This window comes from Dromiciops gliroides, chromosome 2 (assembly GCF_019393635.1).
Source record: "Dromiciops gliroides isolate mDroGli1 chromosome 2, mDroGli1.pri, whole genome shotgun sequence".
NCBI classification, from domain to species: Eukaryota; Metazoa; Chordata; class Mammalia; order Microbiotheria; family Microbiotheriidae; genus Dromiciops; species Dromiciops gliroides.
In genome coordinates this window covers 103,475,362-103,489,193 of record NC_057862.1, presented here as the reverse complement: position 1 = coordinate 103,489,193, position 13,832 = coordinate 103,475,362, and the positions used below count along the sequence as shown (strand labels likewise).

General features: G+C 36.4%; 2 protein-coding genes across 2 annotated transcripts in view; one reads left to right on the top strand and one right to left on the bottom strand.

Annotated features, from left to right (window-relative positions):
* Positions 1-13,832, top strand: part of ADD3 (adducin 3) — a 160,812-nt gene that overhangs the window by 71,098 nt on the left and 75,882 nt on the right.
* Positions 7,509-8,072, bottom strand: LOC122740504 (60S ribosomal protein L21). Its single transcript, XM_043982773.1, has one exon. It carries the CDS (start codon positions 8,035-8,037, stop codon positions 7,555-7,557), a length of 483 nt encoding a protein of 160 aa, XP_043838708.1. The 5' UTR covers positions 8,038-8,072; the 3' UTR covers positions 7,509-7,554.

Here is a 13,832-nt window from a genome sequence, read left to right as displayed (position 1 = left end):
TAAAAACATTCAGAGTAGTAAATTATTAGAGTATCAGTACTTTGAAACACTGAGGTGGTTTTTTATTTTTGTTTTGTTTTTTAAAGAGCAAAAGAAGTTTCATGCTAAGGTTAGGATTCTTATTCCGTTTGGAAAATGCTGAAGTTAAAAATGTATCTATAAAACTTTGATTGAATTCCCACAGTATTCTTAAATGGAAATGGAAATCCTTGCTGCTCCCTTAATGTATATTGTGGTTTAAACTTGTCTTTACAGTTTGAATACTTTCGTGTGGCATAATCTATCCCACTGAAGCTTATTTTTTCCTTGAAAACTTTTCTTAGTCTAGATAGTCTCATTTTTGTTTCCTCTAAGAGGATTATTTTTTGTTGTTGTTGTTTTTTCCCTTCAAACAATGCAGTGTCTCCTTTCTTCAGGAAACACCTTTTTCTGGATGATGCATTTAGTTTTTGTCATTTCCACTTTAGTGTGAACTATGAAGTCATCCTTTTCCTGTGAGAAGGAAATTTCCCAGCTGTTCATAAAATGTGGAAACTGCCTGAAGAGACAGCAAAAGCTCAGCAAGATATATTGCTTCTAAAAAAAAAAAAGATATATTGCCTTTTCTCCACTCTGTTATCAAATTGTTCTTTCCATAGAACTGACTTTTTTCTGTTCAAATGTGTGCCGTGGAACAGTCAGGGTAACAAGTTTCCTGCTTGTTGTTTGGGGGTTTTTTTGGTTTTTTTGCTTGTACCTGAGGAAGAATGCTTTGATATTCTTACTTTAACCATGGGCATGAAATTCTTACTTTCCCCAAACTTTAGTTAAAAAGGAAAGGCTAGGAATTGGGAAAGATAGAAAGTTTGGTATTGCTTTAACTACCTTTTGAAGGTAAATCTAGTGTCTTTTTGGTTAAAAATGCCACTTCCTTTCTCGATATAGACACACCCATTTAAACTCACCAACCCTCATTTCCTTTGTTTTTTAACTTATCTTGTTTTTGTAGAGAATAAGTAGAGCTATTGTTTAGGCTGGGACTGGTTTATCTGAGTTATATTGGGAATTTATGTTCCTATTTTGAGACATAATAAGTAGCCTGATGGTGTTTACAAAGCCATATTTTCATATAGAAATGTGGACTAGGGTTTATCTTATTGCCATTAAGTTACAGTTTCTGCTTTTACTTATCAAAATGGGGGAGTGATAGGGGGAATTATGCCTAAGATGTCAAATTTGCATCCAATATGGGCAAGTGGCTATTTTGTGTCCTTCATTCAGTATTGAATAAACTATTGAGTTCCTTGTGTGTCACAATACTATGATCTGTCAGGGTAGAGGAGATTCAGTTTTGAAAAAACACCCTCCTAGTTACCTAGATTCCCAAATTCAGTTTCATTCTTAGATGCTCATTCTCATCTCACATATCCAATTGCTAAATATTGGCATTTCTGCTTCCATGGTATCTCTCAAATAAGTCCCCTCCTCTCTGGTCACAGAATTACCACCCTGGTTCAGTCCCTCATCAACTCCCATGAAGACTATTGCCGTAGCCTTCCATTTATTCACCTATCTCAAGCCTCTCTTCTTTCCCATCCTCCATACAAGTGCTTTCTTAAAGTGTAGGTCTTATCATGCCACACCCTATTCAACAAGCTTCAGTAGCTCTCTATTACCTCTGGGATCGAATTTAAATTCTTTCTGTTTGGCATTCAAAGCTTTTCATAACCTGGCCTCTTCTTATATTTCCAGTCTCCTCACACATTGTTCTTTCTTCTGTGGATACAACCATATTGGTTTACTTGCTCACTATTCCACACTTTTTAAAATTCAATGACCTTCCCTATGCCTTTGCACTGACTGGTCTGCCTGCCTGAACACACCCTCCTTGCCTCTGCCTCTTAGAATATTTGTATTCCTTAAAGGTTTAGCTCCTGTGCTACCTTTTATATGCAGCTTCTTCTGCTGCCCCTGGCTATAACTGACCTCCCTTCCATAACCAGCTTGCATTCATTTTATATATATTATGGATGTAAGTATAAGTATATATGCTGTCTCCCTCATTAGCATCTCAGCTCCTTGAGAACAAAAACTGTTTCACTTTGTGTCTCTATCCCAAAATTTAGTCCAGAGCCTGGTGTACCAGACCAGTAAACATTGAATGAGTGCTTATTGATTGGTTAATCCCTGTTCCTGTTAGACCTACAGTAGTAACAAGAACCAAATACAGCTAACCATAGCATATAGTCTTATGTGATAAGTACATTAGAAACGTGGTGTAAAGTCTGAGTCCAAGGTTATAGCTGTGCAATCAGGGAAAGGTTCTTGGAGGAGCACTCGCATTAGACTTGAGAGGAGAGGTACTCAATAGGCAATGAGAGAGGAAGGAATTTCAAATCATTCTAACATGAACAAAGGTATGAAGTCAGGAAGACTCAAGACATGATGGGGGTTGGGGGGGCAGTCTGGTTTGGACCATAGTGCATAGAAGTAAACATTATGAGATGAACTGAAGAGAATTGGGTGGTGCCCAATTGTTGGACTTTGAGAAACAAAGAAATTTGAATTCCACTTGGTAGCTATTAGGGAGCCACCGGAGAGATCTTAGCAGAAGACCAGTTGGACCATATCTTTGCATAAAGATTAGTCTGGCAGCGATATAAAGGTGGACTGGAGGGAAGAAAGTGAAGGTAGTAAGACTTAATAGAAGAGCCTCAACTAGGGTGGGAGCAGAATTTTGTCATTGACCAGGAGAAATAATGGGGAAGAAAGCATCAAAAATAACATCAAATTTTCATAGCAAGGTCAGAAGTCAGGGCATATTTAGAGAAATGTACTGACTAGTTCAAGATACTTTTTGAAATGTCTACATGACGGTGAAGACATTTGTTGCTAGGGTGTGAAGATTTCAAGATGTCTTTAAAAAAAAAACAGAAACAGTGTTACTTTGGTAATATTTTGGTGCTATGGAAACAAACTGTAGGAATTGAATATTAAAGATCATTTATGCTATGTGCCAAAAACTGGTTTTGTCATTGTTGCTATATAACCTGCTCTTCCAGAGGAATGCAATCAATATATCAGTTTTACCCTATTGTTTCTTCTTAGTCAAATATACCTATAATTTCTCTCTCAAAATTCTTCCCAATTGTACTGATATTTTCAATAGAATATGAACTTTTTTGTTGTAAAAACTATGATAAATGCTATGTGTGTGTTAGAGTGGAATGGAAGTTGGTGGGAGAGAAAGAAGTATGGGTTGGGAATCACTTTATTAGATTACTACTTCCTGTTCAACTAAGGGGATGACTCTGTGACTTTGTCTGAATCAGCTTGACTGGTTCCAGCTGTATCCTGTGCTATGCATGGATTTACTTTCCCACACATCCACTTGATTTTCTTTCTACTTTCCAAATACATTGAACACTACTATAGTATTTAGTAAAGCAGTCTGTGGCAAAAGACTGGATGTTTTCCCAGATTTTAATGTGAACAGTAGTTAAATGTAGGGTTGTGGACAAGGGAATTATATATGGGGTATACACTTTTGAAAAACTCAGTGACAGGGGGCAGCTAGATGGCGCAGTGGATAGAGCACCGGCCCTAGAGTCAGGAGTACCTGAGTTCAAATCCAGCCTCAGACACTTAACATTAACTAGCTGTGTGACCCTGGGCAAGTCACTTAACCCCAATTGCCTCGCTTAAAAAAAACCTCAATGACACAGTGAGCCTATTTTCTTTAAAAAGGGAGATCAAAAGAAAAATCTTTAGAGGTTTTACTTAGTATTATGCTATAATTGAAGTCTTCTAGTAATGAGAGTCATCATGGTAGGTAGGATAGAAAGAGTGCTGGACTTGGAGAAAGAAAAGTTTCCATTCGTACCCCACCTGACACCAGTGGTGTGACCATGGGCAAGTCATTTGATGTCTCTGAGACTCAGTTTCCTGACTAGGTTGTGAGGCTCAAATTCAATAATGTCTGCTTTTGCTACTACACCAATGCAAGATACAGCTCAAAGATTAGACGTGGAAAATTTTAATGTGGTATATAAATGCTAGCTAACTAAGCTGAGACTTGGCGCTAGGTGCCTTTGCTAATGGAAAATGTGATTCAGGTTATAGTTATATAGCTAACACTCTCTTTTCCAATTAAAATCCCTTTAATTCAGTCTTAGGATGCCTTAGCTCAACTTTCTTCCCCTCCTGTTTTTTTTAACTTCCTCATATTCATCCATGTCAATCTTACTCCTGACATTTCCTTATCTTACTCTACCCTCTCTTTACCTTGTGCCCTATGGAACTGTGTTTCATTGTTAAATTCCTCCCATCAGTGAACCCTCCCTTGGAACAAAGGTGGCCAATTATGCAAGAACACCAGTTATAGTGAGCATTTCTGACAATATATACAGCATTCTGACCCCATAGTTTCCCACCTTTCTGCCAAGAGGAGGAAGGTAGGTTTCATTATCTTTTTTCCAGAACCAAGATTGGTACTTCAAATTACTCAATTTCTGTCTTTTTTTTTTTTTAGTGAGGCAATTGGGGTTAAGTGACTTTTATTTATTTCATTTTATTGTTTTTTTTCTTTACTTTATTGTATATGTTGTTTCTGTTTATTCCATTCTACACCAGTTCACAGAAGCCTTTCTATGTACATATGTTGGGGAGGGGGTATTTATCTCCCCCCAGTAGGATGTAAACACCTTCAGTCAAAGGGAATGTTTCATTTTTGTTTTTGCATCCCAAGCACCTGGCATAATTCCTTGTACAAAGTAAGTGCTTACACGCTTGTTTATTCATTGATTGATTAACCAAGTATCCTTAAGAGTCATTATCTTTTTTTCATTCTCCTTTCATCATCTTTTTACTGTTAAATTATTTTCTCGGTGCTCATACTTCTTGAACTTCTTTGACTTTTTTGACCATTTTTTATGATAATCCTTCGATTGACACTGTGCCCAACTCTCTCTGTACCTCTCTGTTTAATGAATCTTCCTTCTCCTTTATAGGATCTCCATCTGTCTCCTCCCCTTCATGTTTGGGTGTATCCTAGAGCTCTGTCCTTCCCATCCCCCCCTCCTTTTTTTTTTCTTTTCCCTCGACATTCTCTGATTTCAAAAACTCCCATGAATTCAGTTGTCATCTCTGTGGATGATTCCCAAAGCTACATATCCATCCAATCCTTGTCTTCCTCTTCAGCTCAACTTTCTTTCTTTTTTTTTTTTTAAATTAATTAATTAATTAATTTTTTCCCGTTACATGTAAAGATGGTTCTCAACTTTTGTTTATACAAGCTTTCCAATTTCAGATTTTTCTCCCTCCCTTCCCTCCCTCCTCCCCTAGACAGCAGGTAATCTGATATAGGTTATAGATATATATACACATAATAACATTAATCCTATTTCTGCATTAGTCATGTTATAAGAGAAAAATCAGAGCAATGATGAAAAACCTCAAAATAGAAAAAACAACAGCACTAAAAACAAAAGAAATAGTATGGTTCATTCAGCATCTATACTCCACAGTTCTTTCTTTTTTTTTTTTTTTTCTTGGATTTGGAGATCCTCTTCTATCATGAGTTCCCTGGAACTCTTTTGTACCATTGCATTGGTACATCACAGTAGATCAACACTCAATGTTGATGATACTGTGTACAATGTTCTTCTGGTTCTGCTCATCTCACTCATCATCAGCTCACACAAGACCCTCCAGGTTTCTCTGAACTCCTGCTCATCGTTTCTTACAGCACAATAGTATTCCATTGTATTCATATACCACAACTTGTCCAGCCATTCCCCAATGGATGGGTATCCCTTCAGCTCCACTTTCACATCTCTAATTGCCTGTTGGACATTTCTACCTGGATGGACCAGTAACATCTCAAACCTATTATATCCAAACCAGAATGGATTATAATTCCTTGTAAACCCACCCTTCCTCCTAGCTTTCTTACTTCTGTCAAGGGCAACACCATTCTTCCATTTCTTTCTTTTGGGGGGGGGGCATGAGGGTTAAGTAACATGCCCAGAGTCAGATGGCTAGTAAGTGTCAAGTGTCTGAGGCCAGATTTGAACTCAGGTCCTCCTGAATCCAGGGCCAGTGTTTTATCCACTATGCCGCCTAGCTGTCCCACCATTCTTCTAGTTATCCAAGTTTACAATCTAGTAATCATTCTCCATTTCCCCCTTTCCTTAACCTTCCATATCCAATCTGTTGCTGAGTCATCAAGTTTGACTCTACAACATATTTTGTATTCATCCCCTTCTCTGTATTCACATAACTACTTCTGCCTGGACTGTTAAAATAGCCTCCTAATTGGTTGCCTGGCCTACAGTTACTCCCTTCTCCTATTCATCATTCATACAACTGCCAGTCAGATATTCCAAAAAGCACAGGTCCATTAATCCTGTATTTAAGAAAGTTTTGTGGATCTCAATTGCTTCTAGGATAATGGACAAACTACTCTGTTAATAAAATTTCCTCACAATTTAGCTCTAACTTATCTTGTGAAAAAAAAATTTAGCATTAATTTTTTAAAATTTCGAATTTCAAATTCTCTCCTTCCCTCACTCTTCTTCCCCATCCTTGAGAGGGCAAGCAATTTGATATCAGTTATACATGTGAAGTCATGCAAAATGTATTTCCTTGTCAGCCACGTTGCAAAAAAACAACCCTCAAAAAACAAAGTAAAATATGTTTCATTCTTTTTTTTTTTTTAAGTGAGGCAGTTGGGGTTAAGTGACTTGCCCAGGGTCACACAGCTAGTAAGTGTTAAGTGTCTGAGGCTGGATTTGAACTCAGGTACTCCTGACTCCAGGGCCAGTGCTCTATCCACTGCACCACCTAGCTGCCCCAAATATGTTTCATTCCGCACTCAGAGTTCATCAGTTTTCTCACTGGAAGTGGATAACATTTGTCATCATGGGTCCTTTGGCATTGTCTTGGATCATTGTGTTGATCAGAGTAGCTATATCATTACAGTATTGCTATTATTGTATATAATGTTCTCCTTGTTCTGCTTACTTCACTTTGTATGACTTCATAGAAGTCTTCTAAGGTTCTTTTGAAAACCATCCTGTTGTCATTTCTTATAGCACAATAATGTTCCATCACAAATCATATACTACAACTTGTTCAGCCATTTCTCAGTTACTGTGCATTCCCTCAGTTTCTAATTCTTACCCACCAAAAAGGAGCTGCTATAAATCTTTCTCTACAAATAGGTCCTTTGCCCTTTTTTTTTTTTTAATATGTCTTTGGAACCCAGACCTAGTAGTGTTATTATGGTTGGGTCAAAGGGTATGTATGGTTTTATAGCCTTTTGGGTGTAGTTCCAAATTCTTCCCCAGAACAATTGGACTAGTTCACAATTCTACCAACTGTGCGTTAGTATTCCTATTCTTCCACATTCCCTCCAACATTTGTCATTTTCTTTTTCTTTCATATTAGTCAATCTGATATGTGTGAGGTGGTATCTCAGAGTTGTTTTAATTTGTATTTCTCTTTAGAGCATTTTTTTCATGTGATTATTTTTTTTTTTAATCCAAGAATCTTTTTATTATGTTTTTTAGTCATTTAAGCCATGAATTCGTAGGGGATTGGTTCCAACAGCTCGGGTTCCTTGCCATTGGTCCTCACAAAGTGTGCTTCTCTGGGTGGAGCAGGCTGACGTTTCAGTTGAACCCAGGTGCCTTTTTCTTTGGCTTCCTTCTTCTTCTGGTCATTTTCTTTTACCCTCTTCAGGAAGCTATCTCTGCTCTTAGAATGCTTAATATGCTCAATACGCACATTAATTCTCTTGGCTAGAATCTTGCCCTTAACCTGTTTGTTTACAACAATGCCTACAGCATGTTGAGTAACATTATAGACCCGTCCGGTCTTGCCATGGTAACATTTGTGGGGCATTCCTTGCTGAACTGTGCCCATACCCTTGATATCTACAATGTCACCTTTCTTGTATATCCGCATATACGTAGCCAAAGGGACAACACCATGTTTTCTAAAGGGCCTAGAAAACATGTAACGTGTTCCTCTCCTTTTTCCTTTTGTGTTCGTCATTTTGGCAACTCACTGGAATATGGCGGAGCCGGCGGAAAGTTTTCATGTGATTATTGATAGCTTTGATTTCTTCTGAAAACCACCTGTTCATATCCTTAGACCATTTATCAGCTGGAAAATGGCTCTTATTTTTATAAATTTGGCTCAATTCCATATACATATATATATTTGAGAAATGAAGCCTTTTTCAGAGAAACTTGCTGTAAAATTTTCCCCAGTTTTCTGTTTTGTTTTGTTTTTCTAATTTTGGCCACATTAACTTTTGTTTTACTTCCTGTGATCCTCTTTAACTCTTGTTTGGTTATAAGCTCTTCCCTAATCCTTAGATCTCACAGGTACATTTTCCCATGCTCTTTTAATTTACTTATGATATCACACTTTATCTAAATCATTTATTCGTTTTGACCTAGTTTCTGCCAAATTGCATTCCAATTTTCCTAGCATTTTTTTTTTCAAATGGTGAGTTCTAGCCCCAAAAGCTTGGATCTTTGGGTTTGTCAAACACTAGCTTACTGTGGTCATTTACTGCTATGTATGGTATACTTAATCTACTGATCCACCACTCTTATTTCGTAGCTACTGCCAAATTGTTTTGATGATTACTACTTTATAATACATGGGAGAATTGTCATTTTTATATATTGGCTCAGCCTGGAACAATATATGATCCTTCCAATTTATGAGATGAGCAAAATAAAAGCTAGTAGAATGTCATTCTCATTTTACAACTGAGGAGACTGAGACTAAGGTTCAGTAGGTGAATTTACTTGAACAAGATCAAATTTCAAGGAAATGGAAGAGCAAATTAAAAAACAAACTTTTTCTGATCCTGTTTTGAGAGGTATTTAGATACAGTGGTAAGACAGTTGAACTTGGATTCAGAAGATACCTGACAAGTGGGCTTAAATCCTACCTTTAACATACATACATACACACACACATGCATATATATATGTATGTATGTATACACACCTATATCCATACACACACACACACACATATATATATGTATATGTATATATGTATATATAAAATCACCTGACCTCTCAATTTCTACATTTGTAAAATGGGGATAATAGTACTTATACTACCTACTTCATAGAGCCACCATGAAATAATGTATGAAAGAACTTTTTAAAGTTCTTAATAGCACTCTAGAACATGTTAACTATTATTAAGAATGCAAATATATACTTGACAATATTTTATTTGGTATGTGAATATAAAAATAGAAATCATCTATCATTTACTGATTTTACTGTACTGAGATCAAGACTTTGAATGTCTTTTTTTTTTTTTAGTGAGGCAATTAGGGTTAAGTGACTTGCCCAGGGTCACACAGCTAGTAAGTGTTAAGTATCTGAGGCCGGATTTGAACTCAGGTACTCCTGACTCCAGGGCCGGTGCTCTATCCACTGCACCATCTAGCTGCCCTGAATGTCCTTTTTTAAAAAAAAAAAAAAATGTATGTGTATGAGCGCTTTTCATAGTTTAAAAAAAAATGTACAAAACAAATTTCTGCTCCCACTGCCTGGGTAGTGGTGATGGATGGGATTCTCTCTTCCCATTTGCCTTTCCTTTCCCCTCACCCCCTTTGCTCTTCAAAAACATATCATGAAAACAGCTTTCTGCCAGCAGATAAGTTTCCATATCACATTTACTGTCAGATTCCTGGGCTATGAGATAAAACAGTGGTAGGCAAAAGGAGTATAACTTTAATATAAAGTCTCTGATTACAGTAAGGATCAGAACAACTTTTCATCTTTTATGTTAAGGCACAATTTCTCAAGATGGAGATATGCTAGCTGAAATGGGAAATTTTAAGCCAGCAGATCTTAATCCATTAGAGAGGGAAAATTGAATTTCCCAAACAAGCAAACAAAAAAGACAAAACAAATATTGACCATTTGTTTTCAGTTTAGTGATTCCATGTTGTTTGCTTTTTTATTCTAATTTTAGAAAAAAAATTATTACAAATTACTTAAAGCAAATATGGTTTTGTAAACATGTTTAAAATGTTTTTTTTAATGCTAGATCACTCTTTATGCTGTTCATTTTATACTAGATGAGTATCTTGGAGGTATGAAATGGTTGAATTTAGACGGAAATTTTTTTTAACACTGTTGATAAAACTCTTGAGGGGCTAGTTGAGAATGGGAAAGTAGAAGGTACATACATAATATTTTGTTGGTATAAATATGTTTGGTGTAGACTGAGTGGTTTGTGTTAATATAATGATTTGAAAATTATTTAACTGATGACAGTATTGCACTGGTATATTTAAAGTCATAATGAGTATTGTTTAGGTAGTAATGTTTTCACAAGGTCAAAACTAATTCATAGGACAAGGTGGTATTTATATGTATGAACGATTGCTACAGAAGAATGGGGGGCTGCTCCCTCATGACCATCTTCATCCCCTGCCCTCAATTTTCTCAGAGAAATAATCCATTATTATGTCAGTTAGCCTAATTACTACTGTCCACGTTGGAAGGGAACAGGACAAGTTTTCTTAAGCATAGAGCTCTTTATATTTGTTGATGAATTTGTATGAGTGTCCTTTAGAAACAGCTATTTGAGTATTTGAGAAGTGCCTTGATCATGATAATAAAGGGTCATGCCATATATCTGTATGTTGACTTTACTAGGAGATCTCAGCATAATGTGCTGCACTTAGTAGGTACCTAAATGTTTGAATCCAGTTGAAATATGTTTGCATCTTACATGCATCTGTTGAATTGCAACAACAAATCAACATTAAGTTAAAGGATTGGGCTATTAATCACAGCTAGTTTCTTTGTGCTTTTCTCTTGTTTAATGTGATAAGCTTCCAAATTACTATTATTATGTAACTATTCTTAGTTATCTTAATTACTATTAAGCTCCCTATTTTTCCAAATACATCTTGACCTTGTGTAGGAGCAAAAACAAACTTTTTTGGAGGGGGGGCAGGACAATGAGGGTTAAGTGACTTGCCCAGGGTCATATAGCTAGTAATTGTCAAGTGTATAAGGTTGGATTTGAACTCAGGTCCTCCTGAGTCCAGGGCCAGTGCTTTATCCACTTTGCCACCTAGCTGCCTGCAAAAACAAACATTTCTTAAAGGTATATGTCATTCATCCTAAAGGATGTTCCCTGAAGTTGTGTTATGAATTCATCCTTAGGAGAAGGAGCTAAATCAGTTCACTTACTAAATTGACTTATGAAAAAATGGATTACATCTCATTTCAAGGGGGCAACAATTAAATGCAGAAGAGAAATAACTGTTGACCCTAAATGTGAGAAAACAGAGTGTGATAACTGGCTCTGGTGACAAGCCTTCCAAACATATTTTCTCCAACCACTAGTTACATTATTATGAAAAGCTAAAACTGCAAATGTGTCTCACCTCACTTCCCATCTCCATTTTTTGTCTGTCAAAAGTGACTTCAAGTGTATTGGTTTTGTTAGTACTGTATTATTTATGTTGGGACAGCAACAAAAAAGGGGAGATAGATAGTTTTCTCTGTCTGGAAGTGGTGAAGAATTGTCTTAGTGTTTGAGAATGTTGCATGTGGTACTGACTGTGCTGAAATACCAAGCTTCTTGCCTATATTGGGATAAATATTAATAACCCAGCTACTGAGGATTCTTTTAGTTATTTCAGCTTCTTTAGCCTTCAGCTAGAATGTAAAAAACCTCTTAAACATCTTCCCTTATCACTCAGCAACTACCCCTACTCCTCCAAAAAAAAAAAATCCCAGTGCCTAATGGTTTTTTTTTTGGTTATTGCACACAAAATTGGATATATTACTAAGTGACAGGGATTATATTTTATTCATCTTTTGATCTCCAGATTGTACAGTGCTCTCTGTCCGTGGTTAGTAAATGCCAAATTTGTTCAATTGAATACCATAGGAATAAAGAACTATATCCATTGGTCAACAAACACTGCAGCTTTGCATTTTCAGAGAGTTTATAGTGTCTCTCCTCATAGTTCTCATTTCTCTGTGTAAAACAAAAGTCAATAACAAAAGTGACCTTTCATTTTTTGTAGATGTTTATATGTTTATGTGCATATATAATATATATATATATATATACACTCAGTATTTTGCTGTAGTATATTTTAATAGGATAATAGGGGTATTTTGTATTATATTTAACTTTCTACTGGTAACAATATTATATGTACACTGTGAGTACCTTACAAGCAGAAACTGTTTTAGGGTAGAGTTTTTGGTCTTTGTATCTCCAATGGCTAACAATGTACAGGTTAGGTACTTACTATTTTGTGACTTGAATTAAGCTTAAAACTGAAAAGAACCTCAGAGTTCATCTAATTCCATCACTTTTTTGTTTGTTTTGTTTTTGTTTTGCGGGGCAATGAGGGCTAATGACTTGCCCAGGGTCACACAGCTAGTATGTGTCAAGTGTCTGAGACTGGATTTGAACTCAGGTCCTCCTGAATCCAGGGCCAGTGCTTTATCCACTGTGCCACCTAGCTGCCCTCATAATTCGTTCATTTTTATAGAGGAGGAAACTGAACTATGGAAAGGTTTAAGTAAGCAACTTGTCCAATGTTACCCAGATCACTGGCAGCTGGGATTTGAACCTAGTCAGCTCTCTGACTCCAAATCTAGCACTCTTCATTGTTTCATGCTGTAATATTTGTTGTTTTTGCAAATAGAATTGCCATTATTTTAATTCATTTCTGAAGTAAGGTATTTTGAAGCAAAGCTTGAATTCATCTTGTCTAATCTAATCCTCCTAACATTTATTATGCATCTGATATATATATATATATTAGGTACTGTAGGATGCTAGGCAATGAGAATACAAAACAAAAATAAACTTCCCTGATTTCAAGGTACTTTACATTTATCAGAAGGATGTGATATGTCACCAAAAAAGACCATGTAATGTAATTTGAGGAGACAAAGACAGAGACAGACAGATTGAGAAAGAGTGACTAGGAGAAAATTAGGAAAGATTTCATGTAGGAAGTTGCATTTGAGTTGAGCCTGGAAGGAAGTCGGGGATTCTGAGGCAGAGTTCCAGGCACTGGGAGACAAAGGGCACAAGCCTATGTAAAGGTACAGAGACCAGGGATGGAAGAATGAGTTAGAGAAACAACCAGTAAATTCCAATTTGGTTCAAGTGTAGAATGTATAAAAGGGAGTCACATGCAGTATACCTGAAGATATACAAACACAAGACAACTAAAAAGGAACTACTTATTTTAAAGAATGCCTATTTAAAAATGAAATCCGTATAAAATAATGATTATCACAATATAGAAACAACTTTTCCGCTTTTAGATTTTAGGATGCTTTCCACTCCACTTAATCCTCTTCTTTTCCTATTCTGAGCTCTTCCCTGAGCCTTAGTTGAAATCTGGAACCAAAGTGTTAAGGGCTTTAAATGTCAAGCTGAGGAGTTTTGTGTTTCATATTAGATATAATAGGCAGCCCCTGAAAATTCTTAAGCAGAGGAATAACATGATCAGATTTGTACTTAGGAAGATGATACTTTGCATCTTAGTTATTGTGTGACACCCCTCCCCCGCCAAAAAACCCCAGGACTTTGCCATCTTTTTTTTCAACCGTTATCTTCACAGTTTGATTTTTTTAACCATTATTCCATTTTGCCATTATTAAATTAGTTCTAAATATAAAAACCATTTATTCCACCTTAAATTTTTCCCCATTGTAAAAATACCGACTTATTTTCTTTCCTTGCACAGAGGATTGTAAGACCTTTCAGTTAAACAAAACCTAGGTTGTTCACTCACTATCTTTCTATGGGTGTGCCTC